The sequence below is a fragment of the Nicotiana tabacum genome, chromosome 23 (genome assembly GCF_000715075.1).
Source record: "Nicotiana tabacum cultivar K326 chromosome 23, ASM71507v2, whole genome shotgun sequence".
In the NCBI taxonomy this organism is placed as follows: domain Eukaryota; kingdom Viridiplantae; phylum Streptophyta; class Magnoliopsida; order Solanales; family Solanaceae; genus Nicotiana; species Nicotiana tabacum.
In genome coordinates, this window is record NC_134102.1 from 1,911,924 (window position 1) to 1,927,688 (window position 15,765).

At 36.0% G+C, this 15,765-nt stretch overlaps 1 protein-coding gene and 1 pseudogene across 1 annotated transcript; one reads left to right on the forward strand and one right to left on the reverse strand.

The window, feature by feature from the left end:
• Positions 1–2,514: 2,514 nt before the first annotated feature.
• On the reverse strand, positions 2,515–6,432 carry LOC107814821 (putative inactive purple acid phosphatase 16). Its single transcript, XM_016640288.2, has 5 exons — positions 6,104–6,432; positions 5,377–5,610; positions 4,422–4,692; positions 3,929–4,097; positions 2,515–3,028 (listed from the first exon to the last, which is right to left on the reverse strand). Exons 1-5 carry the CDS (start codon positions 6,333–6,335, stop codon positions 2,816–2,818), a joined length of 1,119 nt encoding a protein of 372 aa, XP_016495774.1. The 5' UTR covers positions 6,336–6,432; the 3' UTR covers positions 2,515–2,815.
• Positions 6,433–8,618: 2,186 nt separating this feature from the next.
• On the forward strand, positions 8,619–8,976 carry LOC142177896 (18S ribosomal RNA; annotated as a pseudogene).
• The last annotated feature ends 6,789 nt before the right edge of the window (positions 8,977–15,765 follow it).

Sequence of the window (15,765 nt, forward strand, 5' to 3'; positions counted from 1 at the left end):
AACCATGATGTTTTCTTCGGTACCGCGGTAATCCACTGAACCCGGTAATATCTTCCAAAGCAGCGGACTCGAGCCCGTCCAAAAAGCCATGGATATCGGTCGACTCCTGAATACCCTCGTAAGATCGACCTTCCAAGTTCCAACATGCTGGCATCGCGGATCATAGCATCCAAAAACTGAGGGGATCCAGTAATATTAACTATCCCGAGCTCATCCCTCGAAATATCTTCTGCTGCCCGAGAAGTCCTGCCCTCGGTCTCTACTTCAACCATCTCAGCTCGAGACGGAATAGTTTCGGCTTTTCCTTGTTCAGGAATTATGGTCAAAGCTCCCTTATCTACCTCCGTCGATTCGGAGGATTGTTGTATCACAACATTAGCCCATACACAGGCTAATTCCTCTTCTCCTTCTTTGGGCTCGTACCTTAATCGGCGGATCGAGTCTAAAGGCATGACACCGGAGCCCCCATTTGGGCTTGCGAGTTCTCTTCGCCGACTTTTTCTTTTTCGAGACCGGGAAACTCGGTACATCTTTTCTCTTGTTCTCTTTAACCTGTTTTAGGGCAGGGACCTCTTCATCACCAGATGGATGCCTCATGACAACATCCTTCCCAAGTCCTACAAAGGTAAAAAGGGGGGTAAGCAAGTGAAGAAGATCGAATGACAAACAAATTAAGAAAGAGACTTACCATGACTACGGGCCTCCCATCGACCCTTTGATAGTTCCACCCAAGTGCGCTCGAAGTACTATCTCTGCAGCACCATACCTTCAACCCATTATTTAAGGTCCGGAATCGGTTCCCGTCATCCGAGCCATAGTTGTAACAGGAAAGAAAAAGTGGATGAATAAAATAAAAGGCAGTCACAAATTAAAACGCTCGAAGGGAAATAAGTACTCACGGTTCATATTCCATGTCTCAGGAAATGACATGTCATCGGCAGGGATCAGGTCCGAGATTTTGACTCGAACAAATCGGCCCATCAAACCTCGATCACGAGTCTCGTCTATACTCGAGAACAACGCTTTGGTCGCTCGACGAGCAAGCTTGATTAACCCTCCTCGATAGAGTCGGGGACTATAAAGGCGCATAAGGTGATCGAGGGTGAAAAAACATCCCTTGATTTTGCTTGAGAAGAATCGGAGGAGAATCACTATTCTCCAAAAAGAGGGGTGGATCTCGCCAAGGGTCACGTCATACCTTTTGCAAAAGGCGACGATGACAGGATCTAACGGGCCCAACTTGAAAGGATAAGTATAAACGCTCAAGAACCTTTCCACATGGTAGTAATTGATTCCTGAAGTGATGGGACTACCACGTGCTTGTCGCCCCAGTTGCATTCCTGTTTTACTTTGTCGAGAATTTTCTTGGTGATTGAAGACTGGTACCTTGAGATCGGCTCACATTAGCCCGGTACCGAAGAAGGTTTTTCAACCTTAAAATCGATGACAGTTGAACACTCTACCGAAACGAACTCCTCGGGGCGGGGCTCCACCGCATCCTCGCCTCCGGCAGGTCGTGATGAAGAAACGGCCTCTTTTTGCGGCACCGTTTTGGAGGTTTTCGCCATTGATGAATAAAGGAAAAGAGAATTAGGGTTGTATGCGATATAAAGTGTATGAAGCAGAGGGATTTTCTGAAAAAGATGCAAGAATATATATGAAGGTTTTTAGTGAAAAGTTTGGATGAGGATGAGAGTTTGAATATTTATAGCATGGTAATGACGGTTCAGAATCGGAAGTGACCGACCAACGACTGACAGACATTTAATGCCTTTGTAACTGGACCGATGGGATATTTTGTAACATACGTCATAATCGGGCTCGTCGCTGACATCATCATCCACCAAGTCGAAGTTCGGAAATTCATATCGTTTCTCATCATCTCCTTTCCGAGAAACGATGAGACTATCTGTATACGGTCAAAATCGAGTCTGTCCTTCTTATAACTAATCGAGATTGGAACATGATGGTCTAAGATTCATCATTGTAATATCGAGCCATGATACGAAGTTAGGTTGTCGAGTTCGATCCCCAGAGACCGACCAATACCGAGACCGTCCAAGATCGAGACCGCGTCAAGGTCGAACTCGAGACCTAGAGACCGACCAATACCGAGACCGGTCAAGATCGGGACCGCGTCAAGGTCGAGCTCGAGACCCAGAGACTGGCCAAGATTGAGATCAGTCAAGATCGAAATCGGGCCAAGAAACAAAAAACTATTATAGCCGCATTTGGGGAGAGAATCTCGACGAAAATCACGGCTTGAAACAAGGAAAAGCTAATTAATTAATATATCGTGGGATCACCACTATGTATTTTTAATTATATCCAAAGTAGGATTCCCCCACTATATTAAGAGTGGTTATTATCTGTACAAAGGAGATTCATTCATTCACACATTCCCATTTACTGAGATTTACATAACATCTAGCAAATATTATCCTTTGTGGGCTTTGATATTTTTATCTTGTTCTCTTTGTACCAAGTTATACCACGTATCCTTAGAACTACGTATAAATTCAACTCCATCCGTTTTTTGGGTAAACACACTTCATTTCATACCATACCTGTAAGGTACATTACAATGTCATGTTGCTCTAACTAATAGCACCATTTGACTTGAATGTAACTCCTCACAGCCTTCTTTTCTTGTACATAACTTAGTAGTTGATATGTGATCTTGTAAGTTACAATTCCAATATGAAGTTGTTTAAAGAGGGTAAAAAGGGCAGCCCGGTTTACTAAGCTTTCGCTATGCGCGGGGTCTGCAGAAAGGCCGGACCACAAGGGTCTATGGTACGCAGTCTTACAAATATCAAGAACTCAAGAAGACTTCACTGTGCACATGACCATCTTCCATTCGAATCCATGACTTTAAAGAAAAAGGTTGCTTTGTTATCTCCAAAATCCTAGCTCCTCTTGGCCAGTTTCCATACCCTCCATAACCCGAGTGGCGAGCGTAGCACAACCACAGCTTCTTGTATGGGCAACACCAATCCAATCCATGGTTATGACCTACAAACACAGCCTGCCACCATCCGGAAAATCACTAAGACTTCTAATTTTTAGTGACAGAAACAGAACTACTGCAACATTATTCTTGTTATTTCTTGACAGCAATAACTCTGGGAGTACTTTGCTGTAAACATCTTTCTTGCCAAAAATTTCATCTTAAACAGAGGCAATGAATAAGTAAAATATGTAGCTTTGATACAACATAATGAAAATGCCCACACAGGTGAATATTAGTGTAAACAAAATCCTTTTTGTTCCTTTATTGATATCTTTTTTACAAGACTCACCGGGAGTAATTAGTGTTAACAATGGAATGCACTCATCTAGGCTTTTAAGAAACTGCAATCTTTGTAAAGAATCTTTTCCATGCACTGTAACAGCAAGCGAGAGCTTTTGAATTTTACTCTACAACAACAACTACGCCTCAACCCCAAACAAGTTCAGATCGTCTATATGAATCCTCTCTGTGTGTGTCGCTCCATTCAAATTCATTTCAGTCCAATATTATAAAAACTAAAAATAAAAAAAATGCTAGAATTTTTTTCTTTTTCTACTGATTTATAATCTCTGATATGACGAATTCTTAAAAGACATTGGATCAAAAGTAACCATACTAATTTGACTAAATCTTAATCCCGACTCTACGCATCTAATTTATCCAAGTTATAAGCCCCGTCTTGATTATTCAGGATTACTCAGCGTTGTTGAGTCAGCAGGTATGTGTAGATGCCCAAAGTCTTTCACTTGGGAAAGAAGAGACAGAGTTCGGGTACAACAACAACAACAACAAACCCAGTGGAGTTCACAAGTGGGTCTGAAGAGTGTAGTATGCATGCAGACCTTACCCCTACAAAGTTCGGGTGCAAAAAATTAAAATGTAGAAGATGGAAAACTGAGGTCTGCAGTTCTTTACCTTCACAGAAGACCTTCCTTCAAGAAGCTCCATCATCCCCATTTCAGCTCCTTGAGCAGCGACTTCCTCCATAAACAGCGAGCCAATACAATTCCCGTGTGCATCAAACTTTGGAGCAACCTCCTTATAAGCTTGGCTTGGTATATGCCAAAATATTATCTCAGGCACCCTGTTCAATATCCTTATATGTTTAATTTCACACAAAATGAGGAAAGTATCATATAAGGCATTCTTTTAATTCATAGCATTGAAAGTATAAACAAAAAGAGGAAATTGATGCTCGGGCATGCTGTCTGCTGCCTTTGCTTCTACTTCTATAGATAACATCCAAAAGAGCGTCGAAATTATACAATACTTAACTTTTTTTTTGGCGTCAATGAAATGGATTGGATCATTACTGAACTCTGATTCGGTTCAATGTGCATGGTGTACACTTGTGGAAGTGGAAAATTTAAACACAAAATGTAGAGGTTAACACTCGAAATTTGATTACCTTGAGTTAGGATTGATCTCTTGAGATGTGCAATTGAACCATTCTGCTTGGGCATTTGATATAACCTCAGGGTATGAACCACCACCAGAATCTAAAAAATACATGTATGCTATGACTGATTCACGGTTATTTGCATATGAAAGTTTAAGGACATAGTTGGAAACACTTGGCCACAAATCTTTAGGACCGAATTTCGAGTAAGATAATTTGTTCATCTCCAGTTCATTCATCATCAGCTCGGAACGCGTTGTGCCCTTGAAGCTGCAATCACCTGACACAGAAGCTTTCTTGGATTGAGCAATTTCTTTCAAAATCAAATCTTACCAGCAAGCAGAATTAGCATTTCTTTCAATCAATCAAGTCCACTTGGTCAATTCTTAAGGGGGACGAGAAAATGTGCATGTCAAGATTCTAGGTTATGCACAATAACATATGAATAACACTGGAATCTAAGACGACAGATTAAGAAATAGTCGGAAACACTTGGCCACAGATCTTTAGGACCAAATTTTGAGTAGGAAAATGTGTTCATCTATTGTTCATTCAATATCAGTTCCAAACACTTTGTACCCCTGAAGCTCAAACATTCGCCTACTTATCCGATATTTTAGTCTAATCCCTCTCAACTAGTATCCGACATTTTAGTCTAATCCAAAAGTTCTCTTGTCTGAAACCTGCCTCTAGAAGAGAAACATAACATTGTGAACTGACCCTTCGAGCGATAAAAAGGTCATTTCATAAAAAAGTATGGAGATGCAATAAGCCAATAATCAAGTTTCAAGCAAAAACGGAGATTTATCCTCTTGCATCTCTATCTACTTTGCCAAGTCAGAGAAAACATAGGAGAAAAGTAACATATATCATTCTATTTACAAAATAGCAATCAACTGAAATCTTAACAAATGAAGTATTAACTATAAATGTCTTTTTATGCAACGTAAGTTCATTGTCGTACCTTCAGATTCAGGAAGGCAGGAAACGTTCACTCGACAATGAAGAGGAGGAATTCCAGTGGATGAAAACCACTCCATTGGCCACTCAAAGTACATATCGTCATGATTTCCAAACACGCTAGCCCATGGAATTCTCCTATCTCTGGTTGGAGAGATAGCTTGATCCCAATACAAACTTGCATTTTTTATTGGTATATTGTTGGCTGTAATGACATCGCCAAGATAAACTACAAAGTCTGCCACAAAATTCTTGAATTAGACAAGAGTTCAGAGAACATACTGATTAATGAAGAACATTTTAACTCCAAATTTAAGCTTTTAAAAAAAAAAAGCAGTCTGGTGCACTAAACTCTCGCTATGCGCGGGGTCCGAGAAAGGATCGGACCACAAGAGTCTATTGTACGCAACCTTAACCTATATTCCTGCAAAAGGTTGTTTCTACGGCTAATTATTTCACATAATTTTCAATTAAAATCCAAAACTTGAGTCTCTCACACAAATATACTCTCTCCGTTCCGTTTTGTATAACAATTTTACACATTTCTATATTTTTATTTTACCTTAATGACGTGATTTTACAGCCACAGAAATGTAACGGTAACATAACCGTCTTTCTTTCTTAAATTTCGTGCTCAATCGAAACAAGTTTTCACGTAAAACTAAACTGAGGGAGTAACTGTTTAACTGTATTAAACACAAAACTTAAAACACATTGCGGATAAATATTACCTGGGTGTTCTTGATCGAGCACAGTAGACATAACTTTAATGGAGTTCACATCTTGACGTGGGCCCCAATCCGTCCACGTGTCTTCTCCAAAATGCAAGTCAGCAAAAAGAACAATCTTAAACGATGAAGAACCCGGCTGTACATGTAGAGTATTATCTGAATGGACGGTCAGGATTAATCGGAGTATCAGAGAGATTAAGAAGACGATGGATATATGAAATGGAAGAGACATAATCGGAAGTGTGCAAGGAATTGATAATTAGCCGTTAGTTACAAGAGATATAATTAATTAGTGGTGGAATGATATAATTACCTTTCACTAGTTTCGATTTAATTTATTACTCTGTATGTCCCAATTTATCTTGATATATTTTCCTTTTTAATCACTCCCAAGAAATTTTTCCATATTTTAAAAATAGTTTATTTTAATTTTTTTCTATCTACATTTGACACGTGCAGTCATGCATGAGCATATTGCTCAGTGACAAAGGAATATGCTAATTAGCATTGCAATACTTAATATGCAATGAGCAACACTCATAATCATAACTATTTTTTTGTTAACATAAATATTAAAAAAGATTTAAAAATTCACACCATGTGAGGAAGCACCAAATCGAAGGGTTCATCTTCCTTTTTATGATCGTAATATTCGATTCAACTTATATGCATCTCAATTTATTTTCTTGAATATGTAAAAAAATATATAATAGACGAAGCATTTCCGTGTATTTCGTTGAATATGTAAAAAAAAAATATAATAGACGAAGCATTTTCGTGTATTCTCTCCACGGAATGAAAATTTTCTTATTATTACGCCACTAAATCTCTTAACCTTTTGGTGCCGTCATCTTCATCTAGATCACATATGGGTGGAAAGAGGGGTAAAATTGAAATATGAATGGAGAGAATTATAAAAACTAAAAAGGGCTAAAGTTGCACAAAATTTTAATTTACGACCATGTTTTAAATATTAGCCTTAAAAGTGCCTATATTAATGGGAGCTCTGGAAGTAGGTCTAAGCTCCGGTAGACAAGTGAATCTTAATAACATAAACGAGGATGCTGAAGTCTTGTCAAACCTTTTACTGATTGTGAAACACCATAAGCAACATGATGTTGATGAGGTTCGAAATTTAGAGTAAAAATAAAAAATTTAATTTATCTATCTAGTAGTAATATATAACTTTGCAGGAATATACGACACCGTGAAAAGATTGAGAATGGAATGGAGAGAAAGTTAGGAAAAGTTTGTCACAAAATTTATTTTCGCAATTAATGTCATAAAGGGCTTTTTGTGAAACAAGATAAAAAATTCATCTTTCTAGTATGTGACTAATATCATAACAAGAGGGATTAGTGTTATCAAGAAAAACTTAGAAGGATGTCTCCGAAATTTTTCTTTAAAAAAGGTACCAAGAAACATGAGAATATGATTCATGGCTTTGTCAAGAAAAACTTAGAAGGATATCTCCGAAATTTTTCTTTAAAAAAGGTACCAAGAAACATGAGAATATGATTCATGGCCAAATATATTTGTGTATATAGACATTGAAAATGACACATATTCTTAGGGGTCGTTGGGTTGAGGTTTAAGAAGATTTGATCTCATAAAAATCAACATTAATTAATAAATTATTTGATTGTCATTTTTATATTTATTTTTGATAAGGAATACCTAATATCAGTTATGGTGATGGCAAGGGCAGATTTGATCAAGTAGGGGCAACTTGATCCGGAACAAGCGACTGTGACAGCAGGCGCATGCGGCTAAGTCATGGAGACAAATTGTACAACAGACATGGCGAAGCTGTGTCAAAAAGGATTGCAAGGTTGGGCGCAATGCCAGTCTTGGGTGCGTGACAACTAGGCTCGTGGCAGTGCACCTGATGGGACTACTAAGTGTGTTGAGCAAATGATTAAAGTGGCAGTCTTATTCAGTGCATGGGGCTCACAACTGAGTGGAAGACAAGCTTAAGTGTGAAGGACACTATTAAATGGAAGACAATCTTAGTGTGCGGGCCTACGGCTAATTGGCAGACACATTGAGTGTGCGGGGCACACCATTAATCATGGCTGATAATGGGCAAAGTTGTATGCACGTTTTTAATATTGTCCTATCAGTTTGGGGTGTCAACTGAAATAGGATGGGGCTGACTGCACTATAAATATGTGTGTCAGCAGCTCATAAGAAATTGTCTAAGTACCTGGTGAGGGAAAAATGGGCAAGATGTAGGCATAGGGTTGTCTATGTCAAGACTTGAGCATGGAAAATTTTGTTCCATTGCTTTGTCAAAATCCGAGGGCCGGAATGATCTTCTTTAGCTTAGGAAGGGTTTCCTAAATGTGTTTTCAACAGTAAAAATACCCGAAGGCTAAGAGTTAGTCTTGAGGAAAAATATGAGGGCAGTCTTTCTTTCAGTGCAGGTGCAACTTAGGAAGGGGTTCCTAAGTGTGTTTTCAAGAGTGAAAACACTTAAGGCTAGGGGTAGCCTTCTTTTTGTACGAGGTAGTACTTAGAGAATGAGCTTCTTTGTATGCTCGAGTTAAATACAAAGTTGGGAAGAAATTCCTGTAAATCTCGTGTGTGCCTTTACTTTCCTTGCTACCTAAATTCATCTTCCAAGTCTAAAACGTCCCTGAAATAATCCAACTGTTGGATAGGCTGATGTCAAGGTTGGGCTTGACTGCCGCACAAAGGGTGAAAACTCGGACGGGACTCGAGTTGCCAACCGTGACACCTATCATGGTGGTGATGGGTGACGGGGAATTAAGGTTCGATTCCGGAGAGGGAGTCTGAGAAACGGCTACCACATCCAAGGAAGGCAGCAGGCGCGCAAATTACCCAATCCTGATACGGGGAGGTAGTGACAATAAATAACAATACCTGGCTCTATGAGTCTGGTAATTGGAATGAGTACAATCTAAATCCCTTATGGCAGAAGATTCTGGATGTTGGAATTTTGCTCTAAGCCTAATTTGACTAAACAAAAGGGGAATCTTCAGATTTACTCGAGCCAGTGTGCTCAACTGAGTTGTGGTAGCACGGGTAGGTGCATGAAGTGCTAAACAGTGATTTCGGACAACTCCAGCGCAGTTCTTAGCACGTCGAGGACGAACGTATATTTAAGTGGGAGAGAATGTAACGACCCGACCGGTCGCTTTAAGCTCTAGCATGTCGTTCGACGGTTTAAGGCCATGATCAGCTTCACTTCAAGTATTATGACTTGTACGTGTAGTCGGGATTGAATTTCGGGAAGCTCGGAGTTGAATTGGAAAGAAAAATTCTCATTTCAAAAGTTTTAAGTTGGAAGAATTGACTAAGACTGGATTTTAGAGTAAACGGCCTCGGAATTGGAATTTGAAGGTTCCAGCAAGTTCGTATGATGGTTTCGAACTTGGGCGTATGTTTGGATCGATTTTTAGATGCCACAGGAGCGTTTCGGCACCTATTGTGGGAGTTAGCATTTTGGAGAAATTCCATAAATTTGGGTTGAAGTGCATTTCAATGTTATCGATGTCCGTTTGGAATTTTAAGTCTGAGAATAGCTCCGTATGGTGATTTCGGTATTAGAAGCGCACCCAGAAGTGGATTTGGAGGTTCGTAGGTCATTTTGGAGTCGTTTGGCGAAAGTTAGAAATTTGAAAGTTTTTGAGAAGTTTAACTGGAAGTGAACTTTTTGATATTGGGGTCGGAATCCGATTCTGGAAGTTGGAGTAGGTCCGTAATATCAAATGTGACTTGTGTGCAAAATTTGAGATCAATCGGACATGATTTGATAGGTTTCGGCATCGAATATAGAAGTTTGAAGTTCTAAAGTTTATTAAGCTTGAATTGGAGTACGATTCATGGTTTTAGCGTTGTTTTATGTGATTTGAAGGCTCGACTAAGTTCGTAATGTATTTTGGGACGTGTTGGTATGATTGGTGGAGGTCCCGAGGGCCTCGGATGGAATTTGGATGGTTAACAGATTGAAATTCAACTTGAGGGATCTGCTGAAGTTGCTGTCATGACTATTGCTGGTTTCCTTATACGCGATCACGAGTGGAAGTCCGCGATCGCATAGAGTTGTTTGGGGGCGACTGTGAAATGTGCTATGCGTTCGCGATGATGGACCTGCGATCGCGGTGCAGTGGGTAGTTGTGCTACGCGAACGCGGCTGTGGTAATGCGTTCGCGAAGAAGGAATGAGGAATGGCGTGATGCTACGCGTTTGCTCATCGCGATCGCGTGAGAGTGCGATCGCAAAGTGTTGGGTTACAGAACGTCGCGTTCGCGTGGGCTTGTATGCGGTCGCGTAGAGGAAAATGTGGAGGCCCTCCCGCGGTCGCGAAGAAGGGCGAACCTGGGCTGGGCAGAATATTTTAAAAGCGGAGTTTGAGTTCATTTCACCCATTTTCACACGGCTTGGGCGCTGTTTGGAGCTTTTGAAGAGGGGATTTCATCATCAAGCATGAGGTAAATGATTTCTACTAGTTGTGAGTTACATACAAGGATTATACATAGATTTAGGCATGAAAATTGGTAGAAATTTGGGGTTTTGAGGAAAAACCTAGAAATTTATATTTTTAGATTTTTACCATGAATTTTGGACATGGAATTGAGAATAAATTATATATTTGATTATGTGATGTCATGGGCAAAGTTTATCTTCGAAATTTTTTGAAATCTGGGCACGTGGGCCCGAGGGTGATTTTATCGACTTTTCAGGCGGAGTTGAAAATTGTTGTAAATAGGATTATAATGAGTATTTGAGAATATATTAATGGGTTTGCATAATTATTGACTAGTTTTGGAGCGTTGGGCATCGGTTTGAGTCGTCGGAAGGTCTTGGGAGCCGGTTATGGAACTTCGGAGCGAGGTAAGTCTCTTTTCTAACATTGTAAGAGGGAATTTACCCCATAGGTAAAATAATTCAATATGTGCTTCTATTTGTGGGAGCTACGTACGTACGAGGTGACAAGAGTCCGTGCGTAGCTACTATTATACTTATGTTCGGGTAGTCTAGGACCCAAATCATATTATACTCGCGATTCTTATATCCTACTTGTTAATTTAACCATTTAAAAACATATTGGAACTTGATAAAGAAATTTCAAAAGGTTAAAATTCACCTACTTGGGTTTCAGATGGGTCGCTTGACCATTTATGAGAATTGATATTTCTTTGAACATCAAACCTAAATAAATCCTTAATTTGGTGGTTTGAATGTATTTATCTTTGTGGAACGGGCCGAACGCCTCAACAGATTAAATAGATGCATCTATGGTTCGCGCCATTCGACCCTCTGGCAGTGCACAATTTAAATATTTGTTGGATCGGGTCGTACGACCTCGACATGATTTGTGCATGCTTGTATTGCTTGCCTTGAAATTTATAAATAATGATATTGCCTCATCGGCCTAAGTTAAACTGTTAAATAATGGGAGATAAATTTGGAGATTTCTTAATTATAAAAGAACTGCTTACTTACTTCAAAATAATGAGCTTTCAACCGTTCATATAAGCCATACTTAATCATATCATTGATATCCTATTTATAGCTCATAGTAAGTGTCGAAGTCAACCCCTCGTCACTACTTCTTTGGGGTTAGGCGGGATACTTACTGGGTACGCATTGATTTACGTACTCATACTATACTTGCTGCATATTTTTGTGCAGGTACACATATGTCTAGAGGCCTAGTAGTTGCGGGGACTTAGGCGAGCTGCATTCTCTACTACGATCCGCAGTCAGCAGAGTCTCCTTCAGAGTATTTATATTTCTCCCATCCAAATTTGTATTTCCGGACAAATGCTGTATTTTATTTTTCTTCCAAGTTGATGCTCATTACTTGTGATACCGAGTTTTGGGATGATTGTGGGTTGTTCTGTATTGAATTTGTTAAAAGCATTATGATTTACTCTGTAAATCCCCATTTTTTACTAATTAAATTGAAGGAAAATATGGTTTCAAAAGTAACAAGAAATGAGAACCCAATTAAATATTTATTGTTAGCTTGCCTGATAGCGGTGTCCGGCGCCATCACAACCTTTATGGATTTTGGGTCGTGACAAGTACTTTTATCACAATTATACAAAGATTTATCAAATAAAACAGATTAAAAATGAATCTTTTGGCCTTTTAGAAATGTGAAATGAAAACACTGGACCTGTCATTTGTTGGAATAATGCAAAAAGAAAATAAATTTGATGACAACTCATTTAGAATATGTGTTTTCTTCTATTTCATGCTTATTGCTTCAAGTTTACCTTTTTTTATCACTGACTCATGATATAATACTATAACCAGTTTTGCTCTATCTTCTAGTTCCTTTCATCGTTCTTCTTATGGAGACAAATTTATGTATCCTAGGGTTTTATCAACCTGAAATATAATCTTACTTGTATGATGAATTTGGAAAATAATTAAAATAATTTTTTTTTCTATTTAGTTTATGTAAACACTTAATTTTCTTCTTAATATTAAATAAAGTTTAACTATTTTTTTCTCAATATTAAATATAGTTTAACTTTTTTGGGTTCAAATTCTTACTATTAGCTTATCCTTTATTTTAAATATTTAATCGTAATTATTCTTTATTCAATAATAATTTCTATTTTCAAAGATAAAAAATCTACGGCACTGTTAGTATCTCTCTCTCTCTCTCTCTCTCTCTCTCTCTCTCTCTCTCTCTCTCTCTCTCTCTCTCTCTCTCTATATATATATATATATATATATATATATATATATATATATATATATATATATATATATATATATATATTATTACGTGTAATTTTTGCATATTATAAAAACATTAATAAACATAAAATATTGTATAAGTATAAAAGTAGTCCCAATATTATGTTAAAATGTATTATCAATATAGGACGTTCTAAACAAAATGTTTGATTAATCTTTTATTCTTATATTGGATTAAATGGTAATTAGTATAATTTTTTAAAAACAATATATCCGTAGAGAAATATTATACCAAAAGTCAAGAATTTTTTGCCCGATAGTATCAAGGACTTAAAATCCAAAATTTGATGCCAACCACTTGTACTTTGATTTATGAATTCACTGCTTGTTCTTTAAAAAGAAACGAAAAGTTGGGCATATATATGAATGAAAATTAATATGAAAGATATTATATAAGGTAAAATCTTAATAGAATTTATGGTCCTAAATATTAGGAGTTTTTATTTAACTCAAATAAGGAAAGATTTAATAACCACAATTTTAGGTAATCTCAGGTTCCTAAATATTAGGAAAATAATTTAAATTATAATTTTGTCCAATGCGAAATCTAATTTAGGGGGTAAAAAAGACGAACGACATTTCACTAAAGGCCTTCGTGCTTTTAATATAACTAGCTTTAGGGTACGCACGATGCGCGTGAATTCTGTCTCAATGAGTATAATTTTTTTTAAAAATAATATTAAATTATAAAATAAAGTGTACGTTCCTAGAGATGATCATGAATATCAATGTGTATAACTATCTCAATAATTAAAGAAACTATCTTAGAAGTCCTCAACATCAATAATTCAACTTAAAATTTATTCCAAGTTTATAATTTCGGAATTTCAGTTTCACGGGCAAGAACTTTGGAAATCTAAATAATCTTGAAGTATACAACTTACAACATATAAGCAGGTAATTAATAATCTACGAACTTTAAATAACACAAAATCAAAGTGCAATAATAAACAAAAAAAGGCATTAAAAATAAATAAATAAATAAAGTAAGCTAGTAAGATATTCTACAATTGAAAGCTAGCTAATAAACCCACTCATATTTAGCTAAATGTATCATGGATTAAAAATCAAAGAATAATCTCATAAATTATATTGTTAATTTTGTGCCCTTTATTGATTTCTGCTCAACATTTTTCATAATTATAATAGCTCATTTAAATTTTTTGAAAGTTAAAAGTATAATATTGAATAATATTATTAGTGCAATAGCCTTATATAATTTTAAAAAGTGAATTATCTATGCTATTGTCCAAGAAATCGTACCTCTTATTTATTAAATATTTTACTTCCTTTTTTTTTTTAAATCATTTATGTATAGTTTACGTGTAAGACTTATACAAAGTTCGAAATGAAAAATAAATAAATTTTAACTTTATTCATGTTTCAAATAAGAAACAAATTAATAAGTAATTCTTAATTAATTTTAGGCTCTAAAATTTTAAAAATAATAATTAAATAACTATTAAATGAAGTGTTTCTTATAATATTTAACATAAATTGAGGGACTTCGGAATATTTATATTTGAGTGATTAAGATAAAGTTTGAAATGAAAAGAAAAGGCATTAATTTTAAATTTTAGTCCTTTATTGTAGGTAAATATTATTTCCTAAATAGTATTCTATTTGGTTTAAGAAACTCACGTTTTCTTGTTAATAAATATGTTATGATGGCCAAAGGCTAAAAATTAGGATTCTTACTTAGTTTAATAAGGAAATATTTAATAACCAAAATTCTAGGTGATTTAAATACCCTAAATATTAGGAAAGTAACTTAAATTATAATTATGTCCAATGTGAAATTTATTTTTAGAAGATAAAAAAGGTGAACGATATTTCGCTAAGGGCCTTCGTGTTTTTATATAGTATAGACTAATCTCTATGTACGTGCGTTGCACGTATATTTTTTGTCAAATATTATAACACGCGTGCCGAAAGTAATAAACAAATTAATTCAAGTCAATACACAAGAAACACACAAAAAAATCTAAGAAACACACAACATAATCCTAATCACCATTTACATATAATATCAGATATCCATATACAAAATATAATTATATATCTAAAACAATGAAAATTATTGTATCATGTATAATTCCAACAATGCATGAATATATATCAACAAATAGTACTTATCAGATAAAATCATTAAATCTGTATAAGTGAATGAAATAAATAAAAGAGATAAAATTAACCTATTAATTAAGAGTCAAGCTTTTGAATTTTCTTCCGGAAAATACTAATCACACTAACTACAAAAGAGCATATGTAAAAGTTAGATAGCGAAAAAAATAATTTAAGAAATATTCATTCTAAGAAGTTTGTTCTTACGCAGCCATACCATAGGCTAACAATAGAAAGCGCAAAAAGTAGTAGCAGATAAAAGTTTAGTTGATTTTAAATTTTAATATTATCGGTTCTATCCAAATCAAGTTAGTTTTTTGAATGAATAATTTAATTTTGTAAGGGCATAAAAGTCTGTCAATATTTCAGAGATATTTTCGTCGATCAACATTTAGTATTCTAAAATTTGTGCTTTTATAATAATAACTAATTTCTATTCACGTGCGTTGCACGTCATTTTTCGCGTTAATCTATAAAAATATATATGATAAGAAAACATTTTATAAATTCATATTAAATTAAAAAAATATAAATGACAAGAGATATAGTTCTTTCAATAATTGTATCAATGAGTGGCAAAATTTTCAAATGAAAAGACGTTTTCTAGAGCATCAAAATCAAAAATTCGGCAGTACTATTACTTGTATAAAAATATAATTAGATAATACTTTTTACATCGAGTTGCTAAATATCATTAATCATTTATTGGGGTAACTAAAGGAGAAAAATTATTGTTTGAGAAAAATTATTCAGTTACTCAACAATAGAAAGTGTCTGCTCTTAGCAACCTCAAT

Coding starts and splice junctions, on each gene's coding strand:
- LOC107814821 (XM_016640288.2), bottom strand. CDS start 6,335: ATGTCTCTTCCATTTCATATATCCATCGTCTTCTTAATCTCTCTGATA. Junction 5,611..6,103: donor GCTCGATCAAGAACACCCAG/GTAATATTTATC, acceptor ATTTTGTGGCAG/ACTTTGTAGTTTATCTTGGC. Junction 3,029..3,928: donor AAGGAAGGTCTTCTGTGAAG/GTAAAGAACTGC, acceptor GGATGGTGGCAG/GCTGTGTTTGTAGGTCATAA.